Source organism: Lagenorhynchus albirostris, chromosome 5 (assembly GCF_949774975.1).
Source record: "Lagenorhynchus albirostris chromosome 5, mLagAlb1.1, whole genome shotgun sequence".
NCBI classification, from domain to species: domain Eukaryota; kingdom Metazoa; phylum Chordata; class Mammalia; order Artiodactyla; family Delphinidae; genus Lagenorhynchus; species Lagenorhynchus albirostris.
In genome coordinates, this window is record NC_083099.1 from 17,518,572 (window position 1) to 17,543,730 (window position 25,159).

General features: G+C 35.6%; 1 protein-coding gene across 3 annotated transcripts in view; it reads right to left on the minus strand.

Moving 5' to 3' along the window:
* RNF13 (ring finger protein 13) overlaps positions 1 to 25,159 on the minus strand; it is a 140,063-nt gene that overhangs the window by 54,043 nt on the left and 60,861 nt on the right. For 2 of the 3 annotated variants that reach the window (XM_060149636.1, XM_060149637.1), the window contains exons 4-5: positions 18,922 to 19,047; positions 1,761 to 1,848 (exon numbers count right to left, since the gene is read on the minus strand). In XM_060149636.1, the coding sequence (XP_060005619.1) occupies positions 1,761 to 1,848; positions 18,922 to 19,047 (214 nt within the window). Of the gene's footprint in view, positions 1 to 1,750; positions 1,849 to 18,921; positions 19,048 to 25,159 lie in introns of those variants that run through there. The other variant, XM_060149638.1, reaches the window with a different exon arrangement.

Consider the following 25,159-nt stretch of genomic DNA (forward strand, 5'->3'; position numbering starts at 1 on the left):
TTCATTTATTTATTTATTTTTGGCTGTGCTGGGTCTTTTCTGTGCGTGGGCTTTCTCTAGTTGCGGCGAGCGGGGGGCCACTCTTCATCGCGGTGTGCGGGCCTCTCACTGTCAGGGCCTCTCTTGTTGCGGAGCACAAGCTCCAGACGCGCAGGCTCAGTAGTTGCGGCTCACGGGCCCAGTCGCTCCGCGGCATGTGGGACCTTCCCAGACCAGGGCTCGAACCCGTGTCCCCTGCATTGGCAGGCAGACTCTCAACCACTGCGCCACCAGGGAAGCCCGAGGATGCAGTTATTTAAAGTCCTAAATATATTCCAATGGAGTATATCAGTCCATAGCTTTAGGGCTGCTCTTTGCTGCAAACTCTTTCTTGCATATATGACTCAATTCAACTTAATAACAAGAGGTATTATTGTTATATACTAAAAGGAAAACAAAAACAAAATATTTAATCCTGAATGTTGGCAGTGTATTTATTTAGTGTATTCTGGGCTCTGAACCCAATTGCCAATGTGTGTGTGGATCTTCCCACACCATCAAACAACTCAACTCAATTCTGACATTGTCTACCTGGAGATATAGCATCAGATTCCACAGGGTAAGGGTTCGGTCTCACAAGAATCCCCATCCCCCACTTCAGACACCAGCCACAAGTCCAAGCTGTTACCTGTGCTTCTGACCCACCCACCAGCTATGGACTGGAGGTTCCAACAACCCTTACTCCATGGGTTCAATTAATTTGCGAAAGCAGATCACAGAACTCAAAGAAACATTTTATTTACTAGATTACCAGTTTGTTATAAAAGGATATAATTCAGGAACAACCAGATGAAAGAGATGTATAGGGCAAGGTGTATGGGAAGGGGTGCAGAGGTTCCATGGTCTCTCCAGGAGTGCAACTTTCCCAGCATCTCCACGCTTCCACCAACCCAAAAGCTCTCTGAACCTGTCCTTTCAGGTTTTTACAGAGGCTTCATTACATAGGCATGACTGATTAAACCACTGGCCACTGAGGTCAGGGGGTGTGACTGAAAGTTCCAACCTTCTAATCACCTGGTTAGTTCTCCTAGCAACCAGCCCCATCCTTTGGTGGAGTCCAAAAGTAGTCTCATTAACATAAAAAGACACCTTTAACACTCTCACTAAAGTAAGTGAAAGGATATAGCTTAAAAATCAGTCTGATTAAAGCCAGTTATTTCATTAAAATTGGCTCATTTTCCCTACGAGCTAATATTTAGTAAAGAATAAGGAAAGACATTCCCATTTTGAATGGAAAGCTACGGGCATGCCAATATATGTTAAGGGAGTAATAATAACCAACTGGCATTAAGAGAGCACAAGTATGTGGCTTTGAAATTCCATAAGAATACAGTAGCTACTTAGTATTTCTGCATATCCTAAAATTTAACGTTGTGAATCTCTAAATAAATCACAAAAATTCTCCTATGGCATCCTTAACTCAATATGCTTATCTTTATTTAAAGCTTTGGCTTTCCTTTGGTTTTTTACCAAAATATCAATACATCCTATAAAATGAAACACATAGGTTAAAAAACAACAGCGATAAACTTCAGCAAAGAACAAGTCAATTCCACTTATATTGTGAACAAACTTATCCCAAGAGGATTATAAATTGGAAATTATCTTTCTGATGGAGAAGAAATTTTGCTTTTTAAACAGAAAAGAAAAGAAATTCTGGTAAGTTTTAGTTTCGAATGATTGGTCAAACAGGAGAGAAGAAAAGTGATACCTGTACTTACTGTCGTTGGATCCCATGCTAATGAGGTCATCAGAATCAACATTGTGAACTATGGCTGCTTTGTATCCTGCTCTCTGTGCATTTAAAACCTGCAAGTCAGAAAACAGTCGTGATATGAGGAAGAAAGTGCTTTGTCATAGGCCCCGCAACTTCAGCAAACTTAAATCAACGAGCCCATAACATACAACTAGAACTAGATTATGTATATATACAAGAACAGATCTCAAGTGTGTTCTTGAAACATAATGTGTTTTACAATTGATTATCAAGGACTTCTTTAGATATCTTCCTGATTTCACTCATGGTACTAAATGAAATGAGAGGCAAATAAAGGACAGAGACACAAGCTACCAAACCAAAAGGATCCAAAGCAATAAACCTGTCTGGCTCTAAAGAGGTAGAGACTTGTGATCAGGCTCTTGAGAGTCGTCAGCCCTTGAGAAGTCAAATCTACCTCTGCTACTTACGAGTGCATTAAACTTGGGCAAATTCTTTTTCTTCCTTAATCCTCAGTTTCCCCAACTTTAAAATAAGAATGGCAACAATATTTTTCACATATGTAAAACAATTTTTTAAATGCTTAATACCATGCCTGATACATAGAAATGAATCAAATAAAAGCTATTCTTATTATTAGCATGATCATCAATGATTTTCTTTAAAAGTCCTTTCTAAAGCTTTGAAAAAATTAAAAATAACTCCAGCTTGAAGTTGCTTACTTTGGTTCTACTAGCTATATAATCTTTCCTAAAACTAGTCTCCAAAATAGTAAGCTTCGCACCATAAGAATATGGCTAGATGTGAGGAAGGATTTTCTTACATGAAAGATCTGAAAAGTATCCACACATGTTACCACACCTCACTTTTAAAATAACAATCTGTTTTAAATAAAAATAAACCCAGACCTAACTCCTTTGGACTGTTTGGTAAAAATGAAGGATCAGATCATTATTTGCATACTGGTTAAATAAAATGAAAATTGGGTATGCAAATATATATATATATATATATATATAAAATAGTTTTGAATGCTTGAAATACTTTTGAATACTCTGAAAACTATATACATATAATTCTGGATACTTAATATGGTAAGAAACCCTTGAAATTCTGTTTTAGTTATCAGCATAATAATGATTCAAAATTCTACCGTAATTCAATAAAGATAAGACCTGAGTCAAGCTCCAAAGAGGAAGGGAAAGCCCAAAACGTCGAGTTCCTGAGAGTAAAAGGAATGCCCAAGCGTTCAGCAGACTGGATTTGAATGCTAAGTAAGAAAAATGAGGCTCATGTATTCAACCCCAATCAGGTAACAGTAAAATTCTCTTCTACATTACCACTGACTTCTCTACAACTACCTCATAAATGAAAGCTGGAATTCTGAAAGAGACAATAATGTGCATTAATCAGGATATTTTTATCCTACCACCAAAAACCCCTGAATCTGCAGTGCCTCAAAGAATTAATATTTTGTTCATCTTTATAGTCTCTACAGAACCTATGAAATAATATCCTGACAGAACAGGCACTCATTACATATTACTAGAATGAGAAAATTTATAAAATATGTGGTTAAATTAATAGCTCATATTATAACATTACAAACACAAGAGAGAAAATAAGGCAGTTTTTTTTTAATGAATTAAAATAGCATAAATAGTTCACCAACATAGGACCTACTGCTCTAATGTTGGGAATAACAGCAAGAAAACCAACCAGCCAACAAAATTGTTACAAGGAATGTTTTGCAGTCATGCAAAGAAAAGTCAATAATCAAAAAAGTAAGTTTACTATCTTTTGCGATGTGTGCATGTTTTATTTTTAGGTGGATTTTGTTTGTTATACAACTAAAATTTAAGAAAATGCCAGCCTCCACAGCCTCTTCTCCGTAGATTTTACTGCTTTCCAAGGGGAGGGGAAAAAAAATCTCTCAAGAAGAATAGAATAGCTTCTAAACTTTATTTCTTATTTATTACTTATATATTAACCTATTATTTATTCATTATATTATCATAGCAGAACAGACTCCACTTAGCTTTTACTGAAACAAAAGTATACTTGGTTGGGGTTGCTATTAGTTTATCTGATGCTTTAATGACCATTTAACTGTTCCCAAAAAAAGCTAACGAAGTAACTAAGGAGAAATGTTTCTTTCACAAATCCAGAAAACAACTGTTTCCAGAGATACAATTTAAGAAATATAAAATTTATATCAAAAGTTGTTCTCTCCTAATATAAAACTTAAGTTTTACATTTCTTTTTAAAGCCAACTAATACATAAAGTCATTGAAATTACATGATTTAACTTGTTTCCCTGAAAAATATATATTTGTGAGCAAAGATACATGTTAAGATACAGGGTAGGTGGTCTCAGGAACCATGATAAAGTGTATGTAAAGAAACAGTTCAATTCAGTAAGTGTTTGCTGAATTTACATAACAAGTAAGGTATTGTGTGTTGGGCACAATGCAGAACTCAAAGGTGAATCAGAAACAATCACTATCCTCAGAGATCTGGACACTCATGGATATCCAAACAGATCCGGTGCTTTCTAACCTATCTGCTCATGCTATCATCTCTGCTTGGAATAGGCTTTGTCTTCTGAACGCCTAATCAGCCCTTTAAATTCCATTACCTCCATGAAGCCTGCCTGTCCTGTTCCATGCCCTGTTCCACATGCTGTCCCAAGCACCCATATAACTGCTCCCTGCTTAGTATTTATATCAATTTGTTATCTTATATAGTGCCTTACAGTTGTTAGCGGAAGCACTGACAGAAACCGCCCACCCTGGCCAGGCAAGGTAATAGCCACTTGCATGAGTTATCTCACAACAGGAGATTCTGGTTAGGAACACGGAACTAACAAGCTACCACCAACCGGAAGAATTCGGGAAAGGTCAAAAGGAGAGAAGAGACGCCAGTCCACATGTCCTACCAACCTCCCAGAATCCTTCTTGATGGAATTCATCTTGGCTGAGTGATGCATGTGCCACCAGGAAGGACCCTGAGTCAGAATGACTGGCCGGAGACAACCCAGAAACTAACCCCATCACCATAAAACCCAAGACTGTGAGCCGCATGGCAGAGCAGTCCTCCTGGATTCCCTGACCCTGCTGCTCTCCACCCAGGCACTCCCCACCCCCGCCCCGAAAAACTCTCTTGCTTTGTCAGCACGTGTCTCTTCAGACAATTCATTTCTAAGTGTTAGACAAGAGTCCACTCTTGGTCCCTGGAAGGGGTCCCCCTTCCTACAACATACTTACGCATTATATGTACCTTCCCATTTACAAAACAGGCCTTCATGGGGTCCTTAAATATTCTGCAGTCTATGTGTGAATTTTTCCAGTTAAGAAGGGACAAAATAATCATCAATTTTACAAGAGGCTTTCTGAACTGCAAATTGTTAAGAATGTAAGTTAATGGATTTACAACAATCTGCTATGTAACTAAATCTAGTCATTATATTCTTAAAACTGCATTGAGCAGCTGAGGAAAACTGTTTCTTTCACACATCCAAAATGCAATTGGTTCCATAAATATGATATAAAATTATATCAATATCAAAAGCTGTTCTCTAATAAAATAATAAAATTACTTAAATAGAAAATGACTAAAATAGGAAGGAATTTTGTAAGCACAAATGTGAATTACAAAAAATAGAAACATGTTTTCAAAATTTTAACAAGAAGGCTTCCCCAAGGTTTCTGTTGTTGTTATTGATTTTTTAAATAATGAAATTAAATAAAAGAAACACATTAACATATGGATCAACAGGCTTATGAATACAAACAAGGAAAATATATCCATGTTATGAACTATAAAAATCATGTGTCAGTCAAATTAAATTACATTTTTAACTAAGCAGCAGCTGGTATTTTCAAAAACACATGAGGCAGAAATAAGACCTAAATCATTCAGTATGCATGTGCAAGGTTTCACATTCATAAAATGCAACCTCAAACACGTTGTCAGATGGAGGCAAAGAACTCAAAGATTCATAAATAAAAAGCAGGCACAGTTAACAAACCTAAATTCTAAAACAGCCATCAACACTGAAAATTGCATGAAAAGGCCTTCTGAATTGAACTACAAATCTGCCTTTTTAAGGAAACTGATTAGGGAGCCATTAGCTCAAATTGTGGTAAATGTACTAGTTTACATCTAATCAACAAATTAGCTGCAATTAAATTACACAGACCAGGTAGCACCTAACCAAGAGTTTTAAAGAAATATGGGACTGCTGTCTTGTTATTATAAATAGCCAGTATGCCAGAAGATAGTGGACTGCTAATGGAAGAGGCTTCAATAAGACATGTTCTAAAAGGAACCCTGGGAATGACACAATAATTCATCTTATTTCCAGACTGGACGAATTGGTAAAACACTAATAAAAGAGGCATTGTAAGAAGAAAAAACTGATTGCACTGTCAAGATGTCCATACTTCATTAATGACATAAATGTACCCTAATCTATCCTTGTTCTCAAAAAGATAATAAAACCAAAATCCTGCTGCCTTAATGGAAATCACAATACTAGAAATCTAAATTTATATTTTAAAGTATTGCCTTAAAAATTAACAGAAGATAATTTTTTCATGCATCTTAGTAAAAATGTTAATTATCAGAAAACTAAGCCTGACATCATCTTGAAAAAAGAGATGTGAAAAATAACATTTAGAGCATTATGAATGCCAGACTTCATGTTTCTTAAGGAACTACCTTGTTTATTGGTATATATCTCAAGCCTACAAGAATCTCTCTCATATAAATACTTGTTTAATCAAACTAAACTACAACTAAGATAACTATTACCCAGTCTTACCCAGAAAGATATATGCCACAAAAATGAAATTTCCTTATATTTATTGCTTAGTTCCCCCTTAAAAACATGCCATCTACTTCAGTCATTGTAGATAAAAATTTTTCTAAAACATTTTCCATTTTCCTAGCTGTCTCAATTAAAAGACACCAAATGCGATTTGACCTTTTCCAGTGACTTGGGGATCATCATGAACATGCTTTACTGGACCCTAAAGGGTTTTTCTCCTTCATGTTAAGTGTCAATGTCACTTCCTCTCTCTCTGTGCTTAGACTACCAGTAGTCATTCTAACCTTGCTCCACCCTTATATTCTTTTTTTTTTTTTGTGGTACGCGGGCCTCTCACTGTTGTGGCCTCTCCCGCTGCGGAGCACAGGCTCCGGACACGCAGGCTCAGAGGCCATGGCTCATGGGCCCAGCCGCTCCGCGGCATGTGGGATCTTCCCGGACCGGGGCACGAACCCGTGTCCCCTGCATCGGCAGGCGAACTCTCAACCACTGCGCCACCAGGGAAGCCCCACCCTTATATTCTTTTCTATAATAGAGAAACAAAGAAGTAAACCTGGTAAGAATTCTATTCTTTAAACAAAAAATTAAGTACATAAAAAGTTCCAAGAAAAATCGGGAAAAGTATATGGTTTCAAAGCTGAAATTTTGTGACATTTGTTATGGTGGTACAAAGGCATGTTTCCGTCTCTTATTTTAGGTTATGTTCGAGAGCGTTGACCTTTTGATTTATGGCATATTACAAATGTACATGTTTATTTATTATTTAGGCTTAAAGATAAGTTGTGTTTATTTCATTAGAAAATTCTGGTGGTAGGGCTGGTAAAATCTGTGTTTGTATGCAAAGCCATACTTACCTGTTTCAAGTAGAACAGAAAACAGAAGCCAGAATCCTTGGAACTTTAAAAATTAATTAAAGATTTTATTATGTCCCAGTGGCAGCATTTTAAAGTCAATCTTAGTACATGGGAAAGCAATTTTTAAATATCGAGGGTATTGAAAACTGTAGGTAATAAAACAATTTAGTGGACCTGGGTGAACTTTTTTAATAAAAGGAAATTTCATTTACCAGAGTATCATAGCTAATACAGGTAAGTACTGTTTCATGAAACTTTATTACAGGCTGCATGTTGTATATGTACTGAGGCATGAATAAAAATAAATTTCTTAATGTGGGTTGCAGTCAAAACAGTTTGAAACCCATATAGTGAGTTTTTAATGTTCTGTAGGTTGTCTGCAATCAGAAAAGAGATTTGTGCTTTTCCACTCATTGCAACAATATTATTCTGTAACATACCATCACAAAATCAAGGTCATTAACTTTCAGGTCTTTGAATGTGACTGTTTCTAATGAAGTTTTAATATTATATCTAGTACATGGTTAGTACTAAAGATTAAAACCAAAAATGATCCTTTTTTCTTAGTGACATTAAGAAAACCCAAATAAACCTTTATGTGTAGCTATTTCTGATGTTTGCTATTGATTTAAAGATGTTTTTCTTAAAAAAAAAACTTTTGCTTTTATATAATGAACTAAACCAGTTAAAATAAACTATATCAGTTAAAAGCTGTCTAGATTTTTACTTTTGAGAATTGCAATTTAAATTTAACAAAGGTATCCATAAAATATTCTCTAGTTACCTATGTACTGACTATATTAAAGTGCAAATTAAAATGAAGGATCCAACCTAAGTTCATATTTCTGGATACTGATAGGATTCATATTCCAATCAAATCTTAATTATTTCTCATCCTAACACAGCAGAAGCTCCATTTTAACCCACCCACCACTGTTAATAAAGCTTTTTGGAAGAAACTGTTGTGCAACAAAAGGATAAATCGAAACTTGCTATCAGCCTACTAGGAATTTCCAAGTAATGACAAGGATTCATACTGCACTTGAAAAACAACTGATGGGGCAATGAGACTTTGATGCTCAGCGCCACCCAGTGACAGATCTCTGAGCATACTCCTCCCTTTACTGCCTACTCATTTTGATGTTCTAAGCACTATACTGTAAGCTCAGCACACAGAACTCCATAAAACATTAAGTCCTACTCCCAAGAAACTGAAGTGAGAAAAGATATACCCATGGTGTTTTCTTAGGCTAGAATCAAGCGAGAGAAAGAAAATATTACAGGGCAAAAAGAAAGAATCTATAGTAAAGAAATAGGAAATGCATAGTACTGTTGGCTGGGGTTTGCCCTGGCCTCAGCAAAGAATCTTTCCTATCACAAGCTTTTCAAACACAAGACAGAAAATGAGCAGCTTTAGTTAGCGATCACTTTGTGGTACACTTGACATCACTTTATTAAAACATTTGAAATTATTGTAAAAATATTCCAAATAGGAAGCTCCTTCATGAAAATAAGATATTAATACTAGTTTAACACAATCTGTAAATGAAATAAAATCTAAAAGATTTACCTAACAAAGTCTTCAATGAAGTCTGGTTAAAGTAATTAACAACATTAACTAATTAACATTAGTAACAGGTCTCTCTTAAGCTGAAGAGTACTCAGATATTTATTTTACTATTTAAATTGTACATACATACATTATGAATATCTTTTCTGTGAATGCTATGTTTTAAAACACAAAGGTAAAAAGCCAAAACAAAAAAGCATAACACAGATACTGATGGTTTTGGAGCCTGGCCTCTTCTGTCCATCTTGGCTATACAGTGGGTTTTGGCACTTGCAGCAATCTGAAAACTGAAGCTTCACTTTACTGTCCAACCTCTATGGATCCTCTGCAGAAAATGTAGTATAACTCTGCTTCTAAATCTTTCCAAATGCCAACTGAAAAAAATTCTCTGGAAAACATTTTCTTTACTTTCAGAACTGGCAACAGAAAGCAACCATGACTCAACCATCAGCCTGGGCACAAACTACCCTTTTTCCCAACTTGGATATCTAACACAGAAAGAAAGTTGTTTTCCCTATAAGGGAAAGAGATGAATTAAAGAAATTAATGGGGGACTTAGAGAATAGAGATAATTTTCAAAACCTAGCTATGATCTTCTTTCATCTGAAGTAAGAAGAAATTAAGAAGTAAAATCTCTTTCTCAAATGATCAAAGCAAGGCAGATGAGAATGGAACAACAGTAGAGAATTCAGAGTGTGAATGTAAAAACTGTTAATTCTATCTACAGGATAAAAATTCCTGGAAACATTACAGTACAGTAGGGAATAATCAATTGTTGAAATAAGATCCAGAACTGTGGCAAGCAATCCTGCCAAGATTAAATCCAACATAATTCTTTCCTACAGGTTATTTTAGGATCACTACAGGCCATGTTGGGAAGAGCTACTCTATGGAAGACGGTATTAGACCCTAATGACGTTTTCACTCTCATTAATAGGACTTCAATGACATAAGCCATCTTTCCCTCTTTCTTTAGATCCCATCTTTCTTCCTTAACTAGACATTCTTCATTTAATGTGTATCTGAGTAATATGAATAACTTGATTTTGAAGCAAAACAATGTGTGTGGAATCTATGACAAAGGAGGTAAGAATATACAACGGAGAAAAGACAGTCTCATAAATAAATGGTGCCAGGAAAACTGGACAGCTACATGTAAAACAATGAGATTAGAACATTCCCTCATACCATATACTAAAATAAACTCAAAATGTATTTGAGACCTAAATTTAAGAACCGAAACCATAAAACTCCTAGAAGAGCACACAAGCAGAACACTCTTTGACATAAATCAAACCAATATTTTTTGGCTCTGTCTCCTAAGGCAAAAAAAAAATAAAAGCAAAAATAAACAAATGGGACTGAATTAAGCTTAAGGCTTTTGTACAGCAAAGGAAATCACTGATAAAACAAAAAGACAACTCACTGAGTGGGAGAAAATATTTGCAAATGATACGATTGATAAGGGGTTAATATCCAAAACATATGAACAGCTCATACAACTCAATATCAAAAACAAACAACCCAATTTAAAAGTGGGCAGAAGACCTGAATAGACATTTTTCAAAGAAGACATACAGATGGCTAACAGGTACATGAAAAAATGCTCAAAATTGCTAATTTTCAGGGAAATGCAAATGAAAACCACAATGAGATATCACCAAACACCTGTCAGAATGGCTATCGTCAAAAGGCCTACAAATAACAAATGTTGACAAGGATGTGGAGAAAAGGGAACGCTCCTGCACTGTTGGTGGGAATGTAAATTGGTGCAGCCACTATGGAAAACACTACTGAGGTTCCTCAAAAAACTAAAAACAGAACTACCATATCATCCAGCAATTCCACTCCTGGGAATATACCCAAAGAAAACGAAAACACTAATTTGAAAAGATACGTGCATCCCGATGTTCACAGCAGCATTATTTACAATAGCTAAGGTATAGAAGCAACCTAAACGTCCGTCAATAGATGAATGGTTAAAGAAGATGCGCTATATAACTGAATATTATTCAGCCATGAAAAAGAATGAAATTCTGCCATTTGCAACAACATGGATGGACCAAGAAAGTATAAAGCTTAGTGAAATAAGTCAGACAGAGAAAGACAAATACTCTATGTTATCATTTATGCATGGAATCTAAGAAAATAAAACAAATGTATATAGCAAAACAGACAGATTCACAAATATAGAGAACAAGCTAGTGGTTACCATTGGGGACAGAGAAGGGGCAAGATAGGAGTATAGGATTAAAATAGGTAAGCAACAAAGATATATTGTACAGCACAGGGAAACAAAGCCAATGTTTTATAATAACATTATGAAGTATAATCCTTAAAAGTTCTGAATCACTATGTTGTACACCTGAAACTAATATAATATTGTAAATCAACAATACTTAAAAAAAAAAGAATGTGTGTTGAAGAGCTATGTAAATTAAGTTACTGGCATTACATTCTTTCATGAGGTTAGGGTAAAGTACATGTAATTTACTGTTTTTCATCTTTTTTATTTATTGAATGTTACTTTCCCAGTAAAAGAAGAGAATTTGCTTTGTTGTTTTAATACTGAATAAATTTGTATATAAAGGAATCTAATTATTAAAACACAGGTATTTTTATCAAAGGGTAGAAGAAAGGAATAAATGAATAAATTAAAGAACTAGTAGCACAAAGCTGTTTGAACCATATATGGGTAGAAATGTTTCCATCTACCGAGTATTATTTAATTAATGAAAACTTTGATACAGGATTCTGAAGTAGATTAGTAACAAATGCTATAAGTTACTTTGTAGAAATACAGAAAAGAGTAAGAAAACTTAAATAATTATATTAGATGATTCTGAGATATTTGAGAATTTAATTTCTACCCAAGCTCATATCTACTTGCTTATTAATACTACTGAAATAAAAGTGCAGTTCTGAGAATACCATGTAATGTATCAGCCTGGAGGCCTGAGAGAGAATAATGAAAGGTAAGCCTAGAAAGAAAAACTGGATGCCTATTTTGTAAGATGATAAAATTTCACTCCAAAAATTTTATTCCTTGTTATTATGACAATAAAGTCACATAAATAATCCAAAAAATGTTTATTTTAACTTTTTAATTCTCATAAAAATTGGGACCTAGAGAAAAATGTTTGTGGAATAAATGAATATCTAGGTTTAGAAATATTTCCAAGAGCATTAAGTGAAATGAACATGAAGCCAATAAAAGGTTCCAATAATACTGTTTATTCCCTAATCCAGTTAAATTTAATTGTAAGCCCTTAGGATTTTCTAAATTAGTTCATTCAGCAAATATTTATTAATCATCTACCAAGGGCCATACAACGTATTAAGCATCTGAGTTGTAGAATCTAAAACACTATCTTTTCCCTCACAGAGACTGACATGGGATTAAATAAGAAATATATAAAAGAAGAAGTGATCTATTCTGCCTTGAAGAAAATCAGGGAAGGTTTCAGATAGGAGATGAAACTTCATCTTAGACCTAAAACAAAGTCAGATTTCCCAGACAGACAAGCAGAAGGAAGATATTCCAGATGAAGGACATGGTAGAAACCAAGACAGACAGGGAGAGACTGCTCAGCACATAGGGGGATTTGTAAAGTCTTGACGATTAAGGTAAGGGGACAGGCAAAGTACAGATGTGACTTTAGACAGAGACAGAAGTCAGGTCAAGTAGGGGTTTGTACCCCAGCTAAGTTTGGTAAAAGTCACATTCCAACAGAAAATGAGTACCAATATATTCCTTATCATCTTTAATCCAAATGTAACTCCATCTAAGCACCCCCTCAAAAAAAAATGTAGAGGGAATAATATCTAAGTCCTTTCAGCCTCCTGCAGCTATATTTTTCAAAAATAATCACTAGAAAATGGTAACATAGAAGTAAAGAGGTCAGTTTTAAAAGTTGGTGAGTCACATTGATTAAAGAAAAGGGCCAATTTGCAGATAGTCATACAAAGAGAAGACTATTGAAATGATTACTCAACAGCACATTTACTCTAAAACGTAACCTCACGTGAGTTGAATTTTTAAGATCAGAGTATCATAATTTTGATCAAAATTTTATACCTTAGGTAACTTAGAGCCAGGTTTAACATCATGTGGCTTTGTCTCTACTACCAACATGTGGAACTGTAACCAAATATATTGTTCTTTAAAAAGTAACTTTCACTTGTTGATTGCAAAATACAGTTCCATAAACAAAACCCATATATATATATAAATGTTAATTTTATTGCAGAAGTTTGGAGATTATAATGACAGCATTTAATTTAAGTTTGAGTCTGTGTTGGACAAATATGCACTATGCTTTACAAATGATTGGAAAATCAGCTTTATTTGCCTCCTTTTTTGACATTGGTTTGATTTTTTTTTGTTTGTTTAAGTAAAAATCACTAAACTTGTGCAATGGTAGCATGGAAATTACCTGAGGTGTCTTGTATGATTGTGCTTTGACAAGGGTGGACATAGCTTAAATTATAAAAACTAAAGATTAAAGAAAAAGGAAGTATAAGTTCATGCTGCCTATTTAGAAGAGAACTTTCATTCTTCATAACTATATAACATTATAATGCCACTGATTCATAAGGGGTTTAAATTAATTCTGTAGGGTAGGACACCGGCATTATTAGTGTTCATTTTATATCTCTAATGTTCTTGGTCTTACTGAAACATTTCAGTATACAAAAATACTGCAATATTAATACCCAAGAGAAAAGCCATCATAATGTGTATGCTGCTCATTATGATCAGTGTGGTACAATTTTTTTAAATAAACTATCATGCCCTTCAAAAAAACAATCACTAGAGCGTAAAATTCAGCAGAAGTACATGCATTGCACCATTTCTGTTTACCAAGCTTCCCTTGAGTTCAGTTAAAATAAAGTAAATTGACTATTTGAAGAAGTTGTTGACTTAGCATTAAAACCATAAGGTAGAAATATCTTGGACTACAATGACAGACAGATTTCTGATAACTAATGTTTATTTGGCTATAAACACAGAACTCTGTATAGTTTAGAAAAGTTCTATTTTAAGTGATTATTTTAATGTTCTTGAAATAACCACGTATTTTTACAAAATTAAAAAAAATTTTACTTCCCACTGGGATGCCAATTCAAGTCTTCTGAGAACTCTCTGCCTCAGAATGCTACAAAGTCATTTTTCTAACTAAAAGATTTAATGAAGCCTTGACTTATTTACCAAAGAGCCAGCAATGTTTTCTTAATTTCAAATACTCACCAAAAACTAACATTTCCAAACAATTATATTTTGGCACAGTGAAGAACAACTGCACAAAGATAAACAAAATAACATCGCTTTGCTTTTCCTCTAAAGCCAGCGGTCCCCAACCTTTTTGGCACCAGGGACCAGTTTTGTGGAAGACAACTTTTTCACGGCTGGGGAAAGGCGGGGTGGAGGGGCTCAGGCGGTAATGCAGTGCTGGGGAGCGGCAGATGAAGCTTCACTCCCTCGTCCTCTGCTCACCTCTTGCCGTGCGGCATGGTTCCTAACAGGCCTGGGACCCTGTCCACAGCCCAGGGCCCTTGGGGACCCCTGCTCTAAAGAGCTGTATTTTTCAGAAGATACAGTTTTTGTCAGTGTGAGTAAAAGTGACTGTTTTCAGATTAAGCAGCTGGCATGTAATCAACAGTTCTTCTTACTGGCCTTCTGGACATTCCACATATCCAAATACTGACTCTGAGTATGAGTTTTGCTGTATCTCTCCAAGGCAAGACAGATTAAAAGGTTCAAATGTGCTTCTCTTGACAAAAGGTAAAAAAATTAAAACAGTATTCTATCTTAAAATGTTACAAATGATTCAATTTCCTACCCTCCAAAAACTGTTAATTGCATTTCAGCTGTATTATTGGCTACCCTGAGTTACAAACCACTTGGGATAGTTTGTATATAGAAAATCTGCCATTTCCTTTATTGTTAACACATAACTTTCACTTCATCATTTACTTTTAAGAAAGAATAAGAGAAGTCTAGGTTTCTTTAATTACAGCATAATATTCATCTTCAAAAAAATCTAAAGAATTATAAAAAGTAAACCCTGAAATATCCATCACCATTAATCATTTGAAATATCTTGATACAATTTTATTTCGTACTTCTTTTCCCTTCTGCTATCTACAACGGAAAGAGTTCCCTTCTCCAAGGAAAGCTCTGTAAAATAGGGCCAATTCTTATTTGTCTGAGATAATCTGGGTATCACTTTGGATAGCAGGCATGACAAAAAAAACAACCTTGCAACTACTCTCAACTGTAGCACACAGTATGGTGCTGAATTAAGCTTTTCTCAGTACTCAGTCTCAGGATGCTACATCAGGAATAAGAAAATGAGCTATTTTCTTAAGTCAGTGTATTCACATAAAACTGTGGCTAAATACATGAATGAACCACTATTGATTATCTACAAAGAGCTATTTATTTGCAATTCAGAAGAGAAGCAGCATACATAAATTGTAAACAGTTAGGTTCCGTTAATACAAAACTTAATCATCAATTTAGCCCAAAAAAATACAGTCATAGATTTCTGATCTGAAGATTATATCTCATAAAGCTAAGAGCCAATCCACCAGTAACCACCCTTAGAAAGGAAATTTTCTTTGGGATGAGACTCCAGATGTTTCTCCAGTAATCATGATGAATTTATCCTTATCCATTCACCCTACACTTGATAGGTGATTCATAATTCTTATCCTTGTATATTTATGAAACTTATTTTGTATACATTACACACTGGCATGATTAAACTGTCCTTTATAAGCTAAATTAAAAATTTTACACATCAACTGACATGAGTTACTATATCACAGGGTGACTTATCAGCCAATGATTTCGTTTCTGAAAGGTTCGAACTAAATTTATGTCTCAATTTGACTGGGCTAAGAGATGTCCAGATAGCTGGTAAAATATTATTTGGGGGTGTGTCTGTGAGGGGCTTTTGGAAGTGATTGGCATTTCATTCAGTAGACTGAGTAAAGAAGATCCACCCTCACCAATGTGAGTGGGCATCATCAAATTCCTTGAGGTTCCAAACAGAACAAAACGTGAAGGGAGGGTAAATTCCCTCTCTCTCTTCTTGACATCCACCCTCTCCCGCCCTTGGACGTCAGAGCTCTTGGTTCTTGGGCCTCAGGACTCCAGAACTTAACACCATCAAATACCCGGGTCCTCAGGCCTTCAGACTCTAACTGAATTATACCACTGGCTTTCCTGATGCTCCAGCTTGCAGACAGTAGATTATGGGACTTCTCAGACTAATACAGTCAGCATCTTTGCCATCTTTACCCTCATTCTATTTTACACCAGTAATGAAAAAAATCACTAAAACATTAATAGCTATTACCTACTGCCTACTTACTGTGTGCAAGGCACTGTTTGATAAGCATTTAACAGTGATTATTTCATTTGATTCTCATAACAATCCTCTGATGTAGGGAACATTTAAAATTCTATTTTACACATAAAGAAATTGAGGCATACAGGGATAAAACAACTTGCCTAAGATCACACTGCTAATGAATGATAAAGATGGGATTCAAATGTATGCAGCCTGTTTCCAGACCTTGATTAAAATCAATGTCTCCCTTGTAAATTAATGTCTTGTAAACTTAATATAACTGAGACAAAGACAGAAATCATTAGGAACAACATGAGTATGAAATCTTTACCCTTAAATGGCTATAACAGACCGTGCTGTATATTTGTGAAGGAAAAATAACAAAGTTAAAGAAAATGTATACAATAGAACTTTATCCATTAAGACTACGTCTACATGGTCAGTTATAATAAGAAAATTTTTAACATTTTCCTTTCTAAGATGAGAATCCTCAATCTAAACACTTTTACATGTACATACTTTTAAAGAATGCAATATACATGTAAGTAGAAGGCTTACTACACTACACAGTTTGATTTAACAAACCTTTATTGCTCTCCTACTATGCACTATGATACAAATTAGATATTTAAATATAATTCAAACATGAACTCTAAACACAGTAAGCTCGCATATAAGTGAAATATATATAATAAAAAATAATATTGTGATAAAGAGATACAAAGGAGGTATTTACAAAGTGGAGGGTGGCACATTGAACTGGAATCATTCACTCTGCCAGAGAGAGGGTAGAAAGAAAAGTAAGGCTTCCAGAAGAGGTAACTTTCTCAGCTAGCACTTAAATGATGAAACAGTCAGAAATATAGGTGATAAAGGTCATCTTGGACAGAGAAAATAATGTGTGTAAAGGCACAAAGACACAGCAAGTTGAGAGATTTCAGTAGGTTCTACGGCTACAGCATAAAATTCAAGGCAGGAAGTGGAAAGAGATGAGCTGGAGTAATAGCTAAACCAGGAAATTCCATTAGAAGTACTCAGACTCATGATGAGGATCCAATAAAGGGATAAGAGAACAAACAAACCGTCCTATTCATTCCTGGGTTGGGTTTTCACCCTCAAAAATAAATATTCAATGGCAGTATTTCCCTAAATTTTACAGTGAACCACCTCCCTTCCCCACCTAAAAGAAGAAAGTTATTTAAAAAAAAAAAAAAAAGAGGTATATTCTAGTTTCTAGTTACCAAAGACTTGACTTGAGACGAAAATTACATACCTTAATGATGCAATAAACCTTGAAATCAGCAGAATTAGCTTACTTTTAGTTTCTTAGTGGCATGAAATTAATGAAATATTACAATAATATTTCATTTTTGTTGGAACAACCTGTAATTATTATAGTTTAGTTCTGGATCAAATCTTAAAATGGTTTAAATTCAAAAGACATAACAACCCTGAAGAGAAGGAAATCTAATACATTTGACTTCAAGCTCTATTTTCCCATTTAAAGGCAATTGAGAGTTTAAATTTGGAATTAATATACAATAGTAACAATACTTATTATTTACAAAATGCTCTACATTTTCAAACCCTTTTACAGTTATTACTTTATTAATTTAATAAGTTTATTATGGAGGTGTCATTTCTTTCATGAAATGAAAGGAGCAGAGACAAAAATTCAGGCACAGCAGGAGTCAGGGCAGCCTTTCCTAGTTAATAGACAAATCATCTAAGATCAAGCATGGAAGGTACATGAAATAATATCCCACATCTGTTCTCTAAGATACATGCGAGACATTCAGGTTTGAGATAGTCAGGTAAAAGTAACAGGCCTCAATCTGGCTCTCCTAACAAGGCCAATCCAAAAACAGAATTGTAAAGACAGTACTAAAAGTATCAAAAAAAAAAAAAAACCCCAAAACTAAAAACCCATACCTTCAGAGTGGCACTGATGATAGTGAGGGAAGTTCTATGGCAAACTTTGTTTTACTATCTGAAATGCCAGCTTAACCCACTCCATGGAGACAAACTTTATACAAGTGACAGAGTCAGCTTATTACAAGAGAGAAATCCCAATATCAACAAAGATACAGATACAGATGCAGTAATTATACTGGAAGGGTGAAGGCATGAAACTATAGATTAACATTTCCATTCCTAGGTTAGATCAAGCAAGACCACTATTAAACCACAGTTCAAGATGCCCAATCACCACATGAAAATTCTTAGAACCAATAGTAATTATTTATGTCCTAGTCTATTTATTTATTTTCAGTCTTACTAAAACTGCGAATCATAAAACTGATGGCGTTTTCCTCTTTGTACTGGCAGCTAAAAGCTTAGAGTAAATTTTATAGCAAATGAATAAGAATTAAGTAAACTCACTGCTGTCTTTCTTGCCTTCACCATCTCCTCATTTTTTTTTGTCCTTACTCTATTTTTTTTAATCTGAATGAATTGTGTAAACTTTCTTAAAGGCTTTCTGAAATAAGGGAGTATTTAAACTAGCTAACTAAACAAACAGTAACAGAAAAATGAAAAAGAAACATTACCTTTTCATCAAAATTACAATCAAGTCTTCTAATCAACACGATGAAAGTGCCAGATGAATTGTCTCTTAGTGGCGGAGGCACTATGGGTTCACAGGCATTCTCTGGTTTTGAGTTAATCAAAAAGCCCTAAAAAAAGAATGAACAGTAAGTTTTCTCTCTGTTAAACTCAAAAAAATGAATTCAACTTACTTCTATAAACACCTTTTGAATCTGTTCCATGTGTTTTGCATTATGCTAGATGAATTATCTGGCAACTACAACAGTTCCTACCCTCCAATTGCTCACAATCCCAGAACTTCTAAAGTAGTATTTGGCTTCCTAAGCAATTTTTTTTTTTTAAGTAAGTTCCATTTTTACTACTAAAGTTTAAAAAAAAAAATCACACATAAGCCCATCACCCCGGAGACAACCACTGTTAGCATGTTGGTATATTTTCCAACAATGACTGACATTTCTAAACCAAGCAAACATTTCTTAAAAATTAACTTTTAAATTTCTTTCCTCAGGGGCTTCCCTGGTAGCACAGTGGTTGAGAGTCTGCCTGCCAATGCAGGGGACACGGGTTCGTGCCCCGGCCCGGGAAGATCCCACGTGCCGCGGAGCGGCTGGGCCCGTGAGCCATGGCCACTGAGCCTGCGCGTCCGGAGCCTGTGCTCCGCAACGGGAGAGGCCACAACAGTAAGAAGCCCGCGTAATGCAAAAAATTAATTAATTAATTTCCTCAAATAATGAAAATGCACAGCGTTTCTAGGAATTTATTATATAGAAACATTAGCCTAGGTATATAAAGGTATATGTAGAAAAATGTCCCCTGCTACATCATTTTTAATAGCAAAAACTGGAAATCATGCACATCGATAAGGCAGCCATTTAAAAAATTATAGTATATTCATACAATAGAAAAATAAGAGAATCATTAAAAAGAATAAGATAAATCCTTACATAATAAACTGAAAAGACGTCCACAAGATAACTACTAATTTAAAATGAAATAGCAAGCTGCTTTCCCAGAAATATAGGATGGTTTGACATCTGAAAATGTATTAATAGTTTAAAACAGAAAAACCAAATGACTATCTCAATAGGTGTAAAACACTGAATAAACACATAAAAAGATTATCAAAATCATTAAATTCATTTATAAGGAGGAGTGAGCAATTAAAGTTATGACACAGTGCCCACCAATAGTCCTGTATGGCGCATGAATTGGTCACACCAACCATCTATTTCACAGGATTTGGCAATTTTGTCAAGTTGCATTGCTTGGCTTGTGATAGGGAATGCTTTTGCGCATGTTTCAGGAATAAAATGCAGCATATCTTCACTTACTCAAAGAATAGCTCACATTCTTGATTCCATAAAGCGCTTGGTTTTTACTTTGCAAGGAAACAGAACTGTGGTTATCCTTCCAATAATGAATATTTGCTTCATTCATATTAAATTTACTCCTTGCTGCCTTTTCTGTGCCTTTCTGCACACAAACTAACTTTTTGCCTTAAAGCCAAGTCACATAGTGCAGTTCTTTTCAAGACACTTATAACAGCAATTAAATTCAAGCCATGTAGTATCAACAAGGTATATAACTCAACTGAAGTGAAGACAATACGAACAGCTATGACCAAATTTCCCATGTCCGGGAGATGACAACTCCATCATGACTGCCACCTAGCGGATAGCTAGGGAAAGACACATCCCAATTTCAGATATGTTAAAATATGGGATAATAAAATGCATCTTCGAATCAGTAAATTTATGGTATGTACAGACACAAAAAAGGGTCTACAAGTGGAACTAGAAAAAGCTTTTTGTTTTTTAATCATTTCTGTATTGATGAATCTGTTATGACAAGCATATATTATTTTTAGACGTAAGAAAATTTATAAAAATTAAATACACATAAGCTTAAAGTTAAAAAAAAAAATCTATTTGTATTAATGGAAATTGAAGCCTAAAAAAAACGTCTTTTTTTTGTTTTCCCCGGCCACGCCACACAGCTTATAAGATCTCAGTTCCCCAAGCAGGGATCGAACCCGCACCCTCGGCAGTTTAAAGCACAGAGTCCTAACCACTGGTCCGCCAGGGGATTCCTAAAAACAGGTCTTAAATTCTTAAATATTATCCTTCCTGTGGACTATGCTAAAAAGAATAACTTGATAAAACAGCCTACTAATTCCTATCCTTCCCCCAGATGTAAGTCAGTTAAAACAGTGCAAATTTACTTTGTTTCACCCACAAAGTCTACAGAGTAGTGTAACGGGTTTTGCCAATTAATTTGGCAGAACTCTCTGGTCCCTTAAATAAGAGTGACCAAGAAGGTGCTGCCTTAAGCCAGGCCCACATGCCTCATGTCACCCTCCAGGGCCAATCCTTTTTATTAAAAAGGATTTTAAAAGGATTTTTATTAATCCTTTTTATTAAAAGGATGCTTGCTCTGCGATCAAGGATCCTCCTCATCCCTATTTACTGACAGGGGCAATTTATGCCAATATGTAGGAAGCCCAAGAAAACTACCAACGTCCAGGAGACTCAGAAAGGATGCCCACCTTTCTGCCCTTTGTTGTTATAATTCTCTGATGATTAAACAAGGATGCTGGGGACTTCCCTGGTGGTCCAGTGGCTCAGGATCTGCGCTCCCAATGCAGGGGGCCTGGGTTCCATCCCTGGTCAGGGAACTAGCTCCCACATTCTGCAACTAAAGTTCCCGCTTGCTGCAACTAAGACCCGGAGTAGCCAAATAAACAAAAAAATATGAAAGTGTTTAAAAAAATAATAAATAAACATAACAGATAAATAGGGGTATGGGAAATTAAGGAAAAAAACAGCTCATCTAAATTAAGAATTCATCTGTGACTATCAGATTTCCACAACTGTATTCAATTATGTTCAAATCAAATTTATTAAAAACAAAACAAAACAAGGATGCTGGACAAAAATAGTGTATGCAGACTGGCACCTCAATATCATCGAATGTATAATGCAATAGGTTTGTGGTATATATATTTGTGGATTTTTTTAAAACTTTCATGACTATACATGAAGCAAAGTACACAAAATATAATTTTTCAGCTTGATGAGTTTTCCCAAACGGAACACACCTGTATCAGGAAACAGACTATTAACAGCACTGCAGGAGTTCCCTTCATCCTCCCTGCCAGTCACTACTCCCCCACCCTATCAGCAATGTCACTACATGGACTTCTAACAGCTTAAATTAGATTTTGCCTAATTTTATAACTGACATAAACAGAACCAGACATACAGCAAATTCTCTTTTAGACTTCTTTCTCTCAATACTGTATTTGTGAGAATCATTCCTACTATTCAGCAACCATACTGTGGAGATATACTTGGCAGATCTTTCAATTTTCATTTCTCTATAGTATTACATTGTGTGAATATACCAAAATTTATTCTACTGTTGGTGAGCATTTGGGTAATTTCTAGTAGGCACTATTACAAATAGTGCTGTTATAAACTTTCCAGTACAAGTCTTTTCATGAACATATGCATGATGTTTATGTACACAGAAGGAGACCCATAGGATATCAAGCTGGATCATAGAGTATCAAGCTTTAGTAAATACCACCAAGCAGTTTTCCAAAGTGGTTTGGGTTACCACTTTTTAACTGGAATATTCAAATAATCTAAACTTAAAAATCATACTGAGGGCTTCCCTGGTGGCGCAGTGGTTGAGAGTCCGCCTGCCGGTGCAGGGGACACGGGTTCGTGCCCCGGTCCGGGAAGATCCCACATGCCGCAGAGTGGCTGGGCCCGTGAGCCATGGCCGCTGAGCCTGCGCGTCTGGAGCCTGCGCTCCGCAACGGGAGAGGCCACAACAGTGAGAGGCCCGCATACCACAAAAAAAATAAAAATAAAAAAAAAAAATAAAGAAGAATATATGCAGTGATAATGTCAACAAAAATGCTGAAAGCAAGGCAGCAGTGCCTTTTTCCCTTTGTAAGAATATAAAAGTAAAAGCAGGAAGAGAGAGAGAAAAGTGGTAAGTTGTTTTGTTAGTGGATACCTGAAGTTATTAATAATTAATAACTGCAGCAACAGCAAGCAGTTGACATTTGTTGAGCCATAGCACTTAGCACTGCGTGTTAGGCACTATGCCCTTAAATGCTTTAATTCAGTTAATCTTTGCAATAATCCTATGAGGTTAACTACTATTGTTATTATCCCTATTTTAAAGAGGAGGAAACTAAGTCTCAAAAGAGTTAGGTAACTTGCCTAAAGTTATACATAGCAGGCATGTAATCCCAGGAAGTCTAACTCCAGACCCTACATTCTCAACCACTATGCTACACTGCCTCTGCCAGATAAAAAAAAACACAGGTGAAGAACAAAATGGGCAACAAGAAGAGAAATGGACATCTACAAAAATGAACAAACCAAAATGTTAGTGTAAAAGGAAGTTAAGGTTGATTCCAAAATTTGATACAAATATTTCAAATGATAAGTTGTCAATGAAACCTGTCATAATTTTTACATTCAAACATAGACCAAAAAGAGTTACACTGATAAATCAGACTTTATCAGCTAACATTCTCCTAATGTGTGACAGATTCATTTGTTTATATCAACAACTTTCTAGAATGTTAAAAAATATCCACTGCCCTTTTCTCTAATGCTTTGTTAGATCATTCTTCTAAAATCTACCAGTAACTTTCACATACAGGCCACATTTAATTCCTTTTTCACAAACAGTTGGAGATTACTCTCCTCTTATGCAATAAAACATCCTTACCATTCATTACTCTTATTTTAAGTTCCTTTAACATTCTGCTCTGAATACACTTGTCTCATTTCATGTGGGGTCTGTTAAAGTACTAGGATGGATAAATAAGAACTGAGTCCCCACTCAAGTAATTAATATCTGGAAAGAAATAACAGATCCAATTAAGACAAGAGAAAACAGAGTAAAAACAACATGCAGTACAAATGCACAGAACAGAGAAAATTATTCTATGTGAGGCAGTAACAGAAAAGGTGATGTTTGACTTGGTTCTTAAACTTTACTATACTTCACTTTGGTGCCAAAAATTAAATATACGACTGTAAGTGATCTGACCAATATAACAACAGATAGGAACAATCACACTTTAACCTGTTCTAGATATTATATGTCTATTGGTGCACTGTAAAACTAAATTAGGTTTCTAGTGAACACATTACAGTCATTTCAACAAATTTTTGACATGTTACTACTAAGCTATATTTCTCCTCTTTTCAGTACCTATCTTTTAAGACTTGAGGGCAAGGGACTTCCCTCGTGGCGCAGTGGTTAAGAATCTGCCTGCCAAGGCAGGGGACACAGGTTCGAGTCCTGGTCCGGGAAGATCCCACATGCCACGGAGCAACTAAGCCTGTGTGCCACAACTACTGAGCCTGTGCTCTAGAGCCCGCGAGCCACAACTACTGAGCCCGGGCGCCACAGAACCTGTGCTCCGCAACAAGAGAAGCCACCACAATGAGAAGCCCACGCACCGCAATGAAGAGTAGCCTTCACAATGAAGAGTAGCTCGCCACAACTAGAGAAAGCCCGCTCCCAGCAATGAAGACCCGACACAGCCAAAAAATAATTAATTAATTTAAATTAAAAAAAATAAGACTCGAGGACAAAACATTAGTATATATTAACCATTCCAAACTTCAGGACATCTGCCAATTTGATAGCCAAACATTTCATGTCTTTCTGCACATCACTGAGAGTTATATACTAATTAAAAGTTAAGTCTTTAACTGGATTAAAAGGAAAGGTTTTTAAAATCCTCCTCACAAATTAGATATTACATCTATAGCATTATTCAGAGCAGTAACTAAATATCCTTCATCTCAAAGTTACATCTCACTCTGTACACTCTGCTAGAATTCTCCCCAATAACCTTTTCTGGTTTATATATTTTATCAGTGACTTAGATGTTAGATTTAATAAAATCTGATTAAAAGATGTCATAAAAATATAATAAGCCCATTAATAACTAAAAATGTTAAAAGAATACTTAAAAGTGCTAATCAGCAATGTAATAGTTTAAACCAACTTTTTTGGGGGGGGGGCTGTGTTGGGTCTTCGTTGCTGTGCGCGGGCTTTCTCTAGTTGCCGCGAGTAGGGGCTACACTTCATTGCGATGCACGGGCTTCTCATTGCGGTGGCTTTTCTCTAGGCATGCGGGCTTCAGTAGTTGTGGCCCGCGGGCTCTAGAGCGCAGGCTCAGTAGTTGTGGCTCACAGGCTT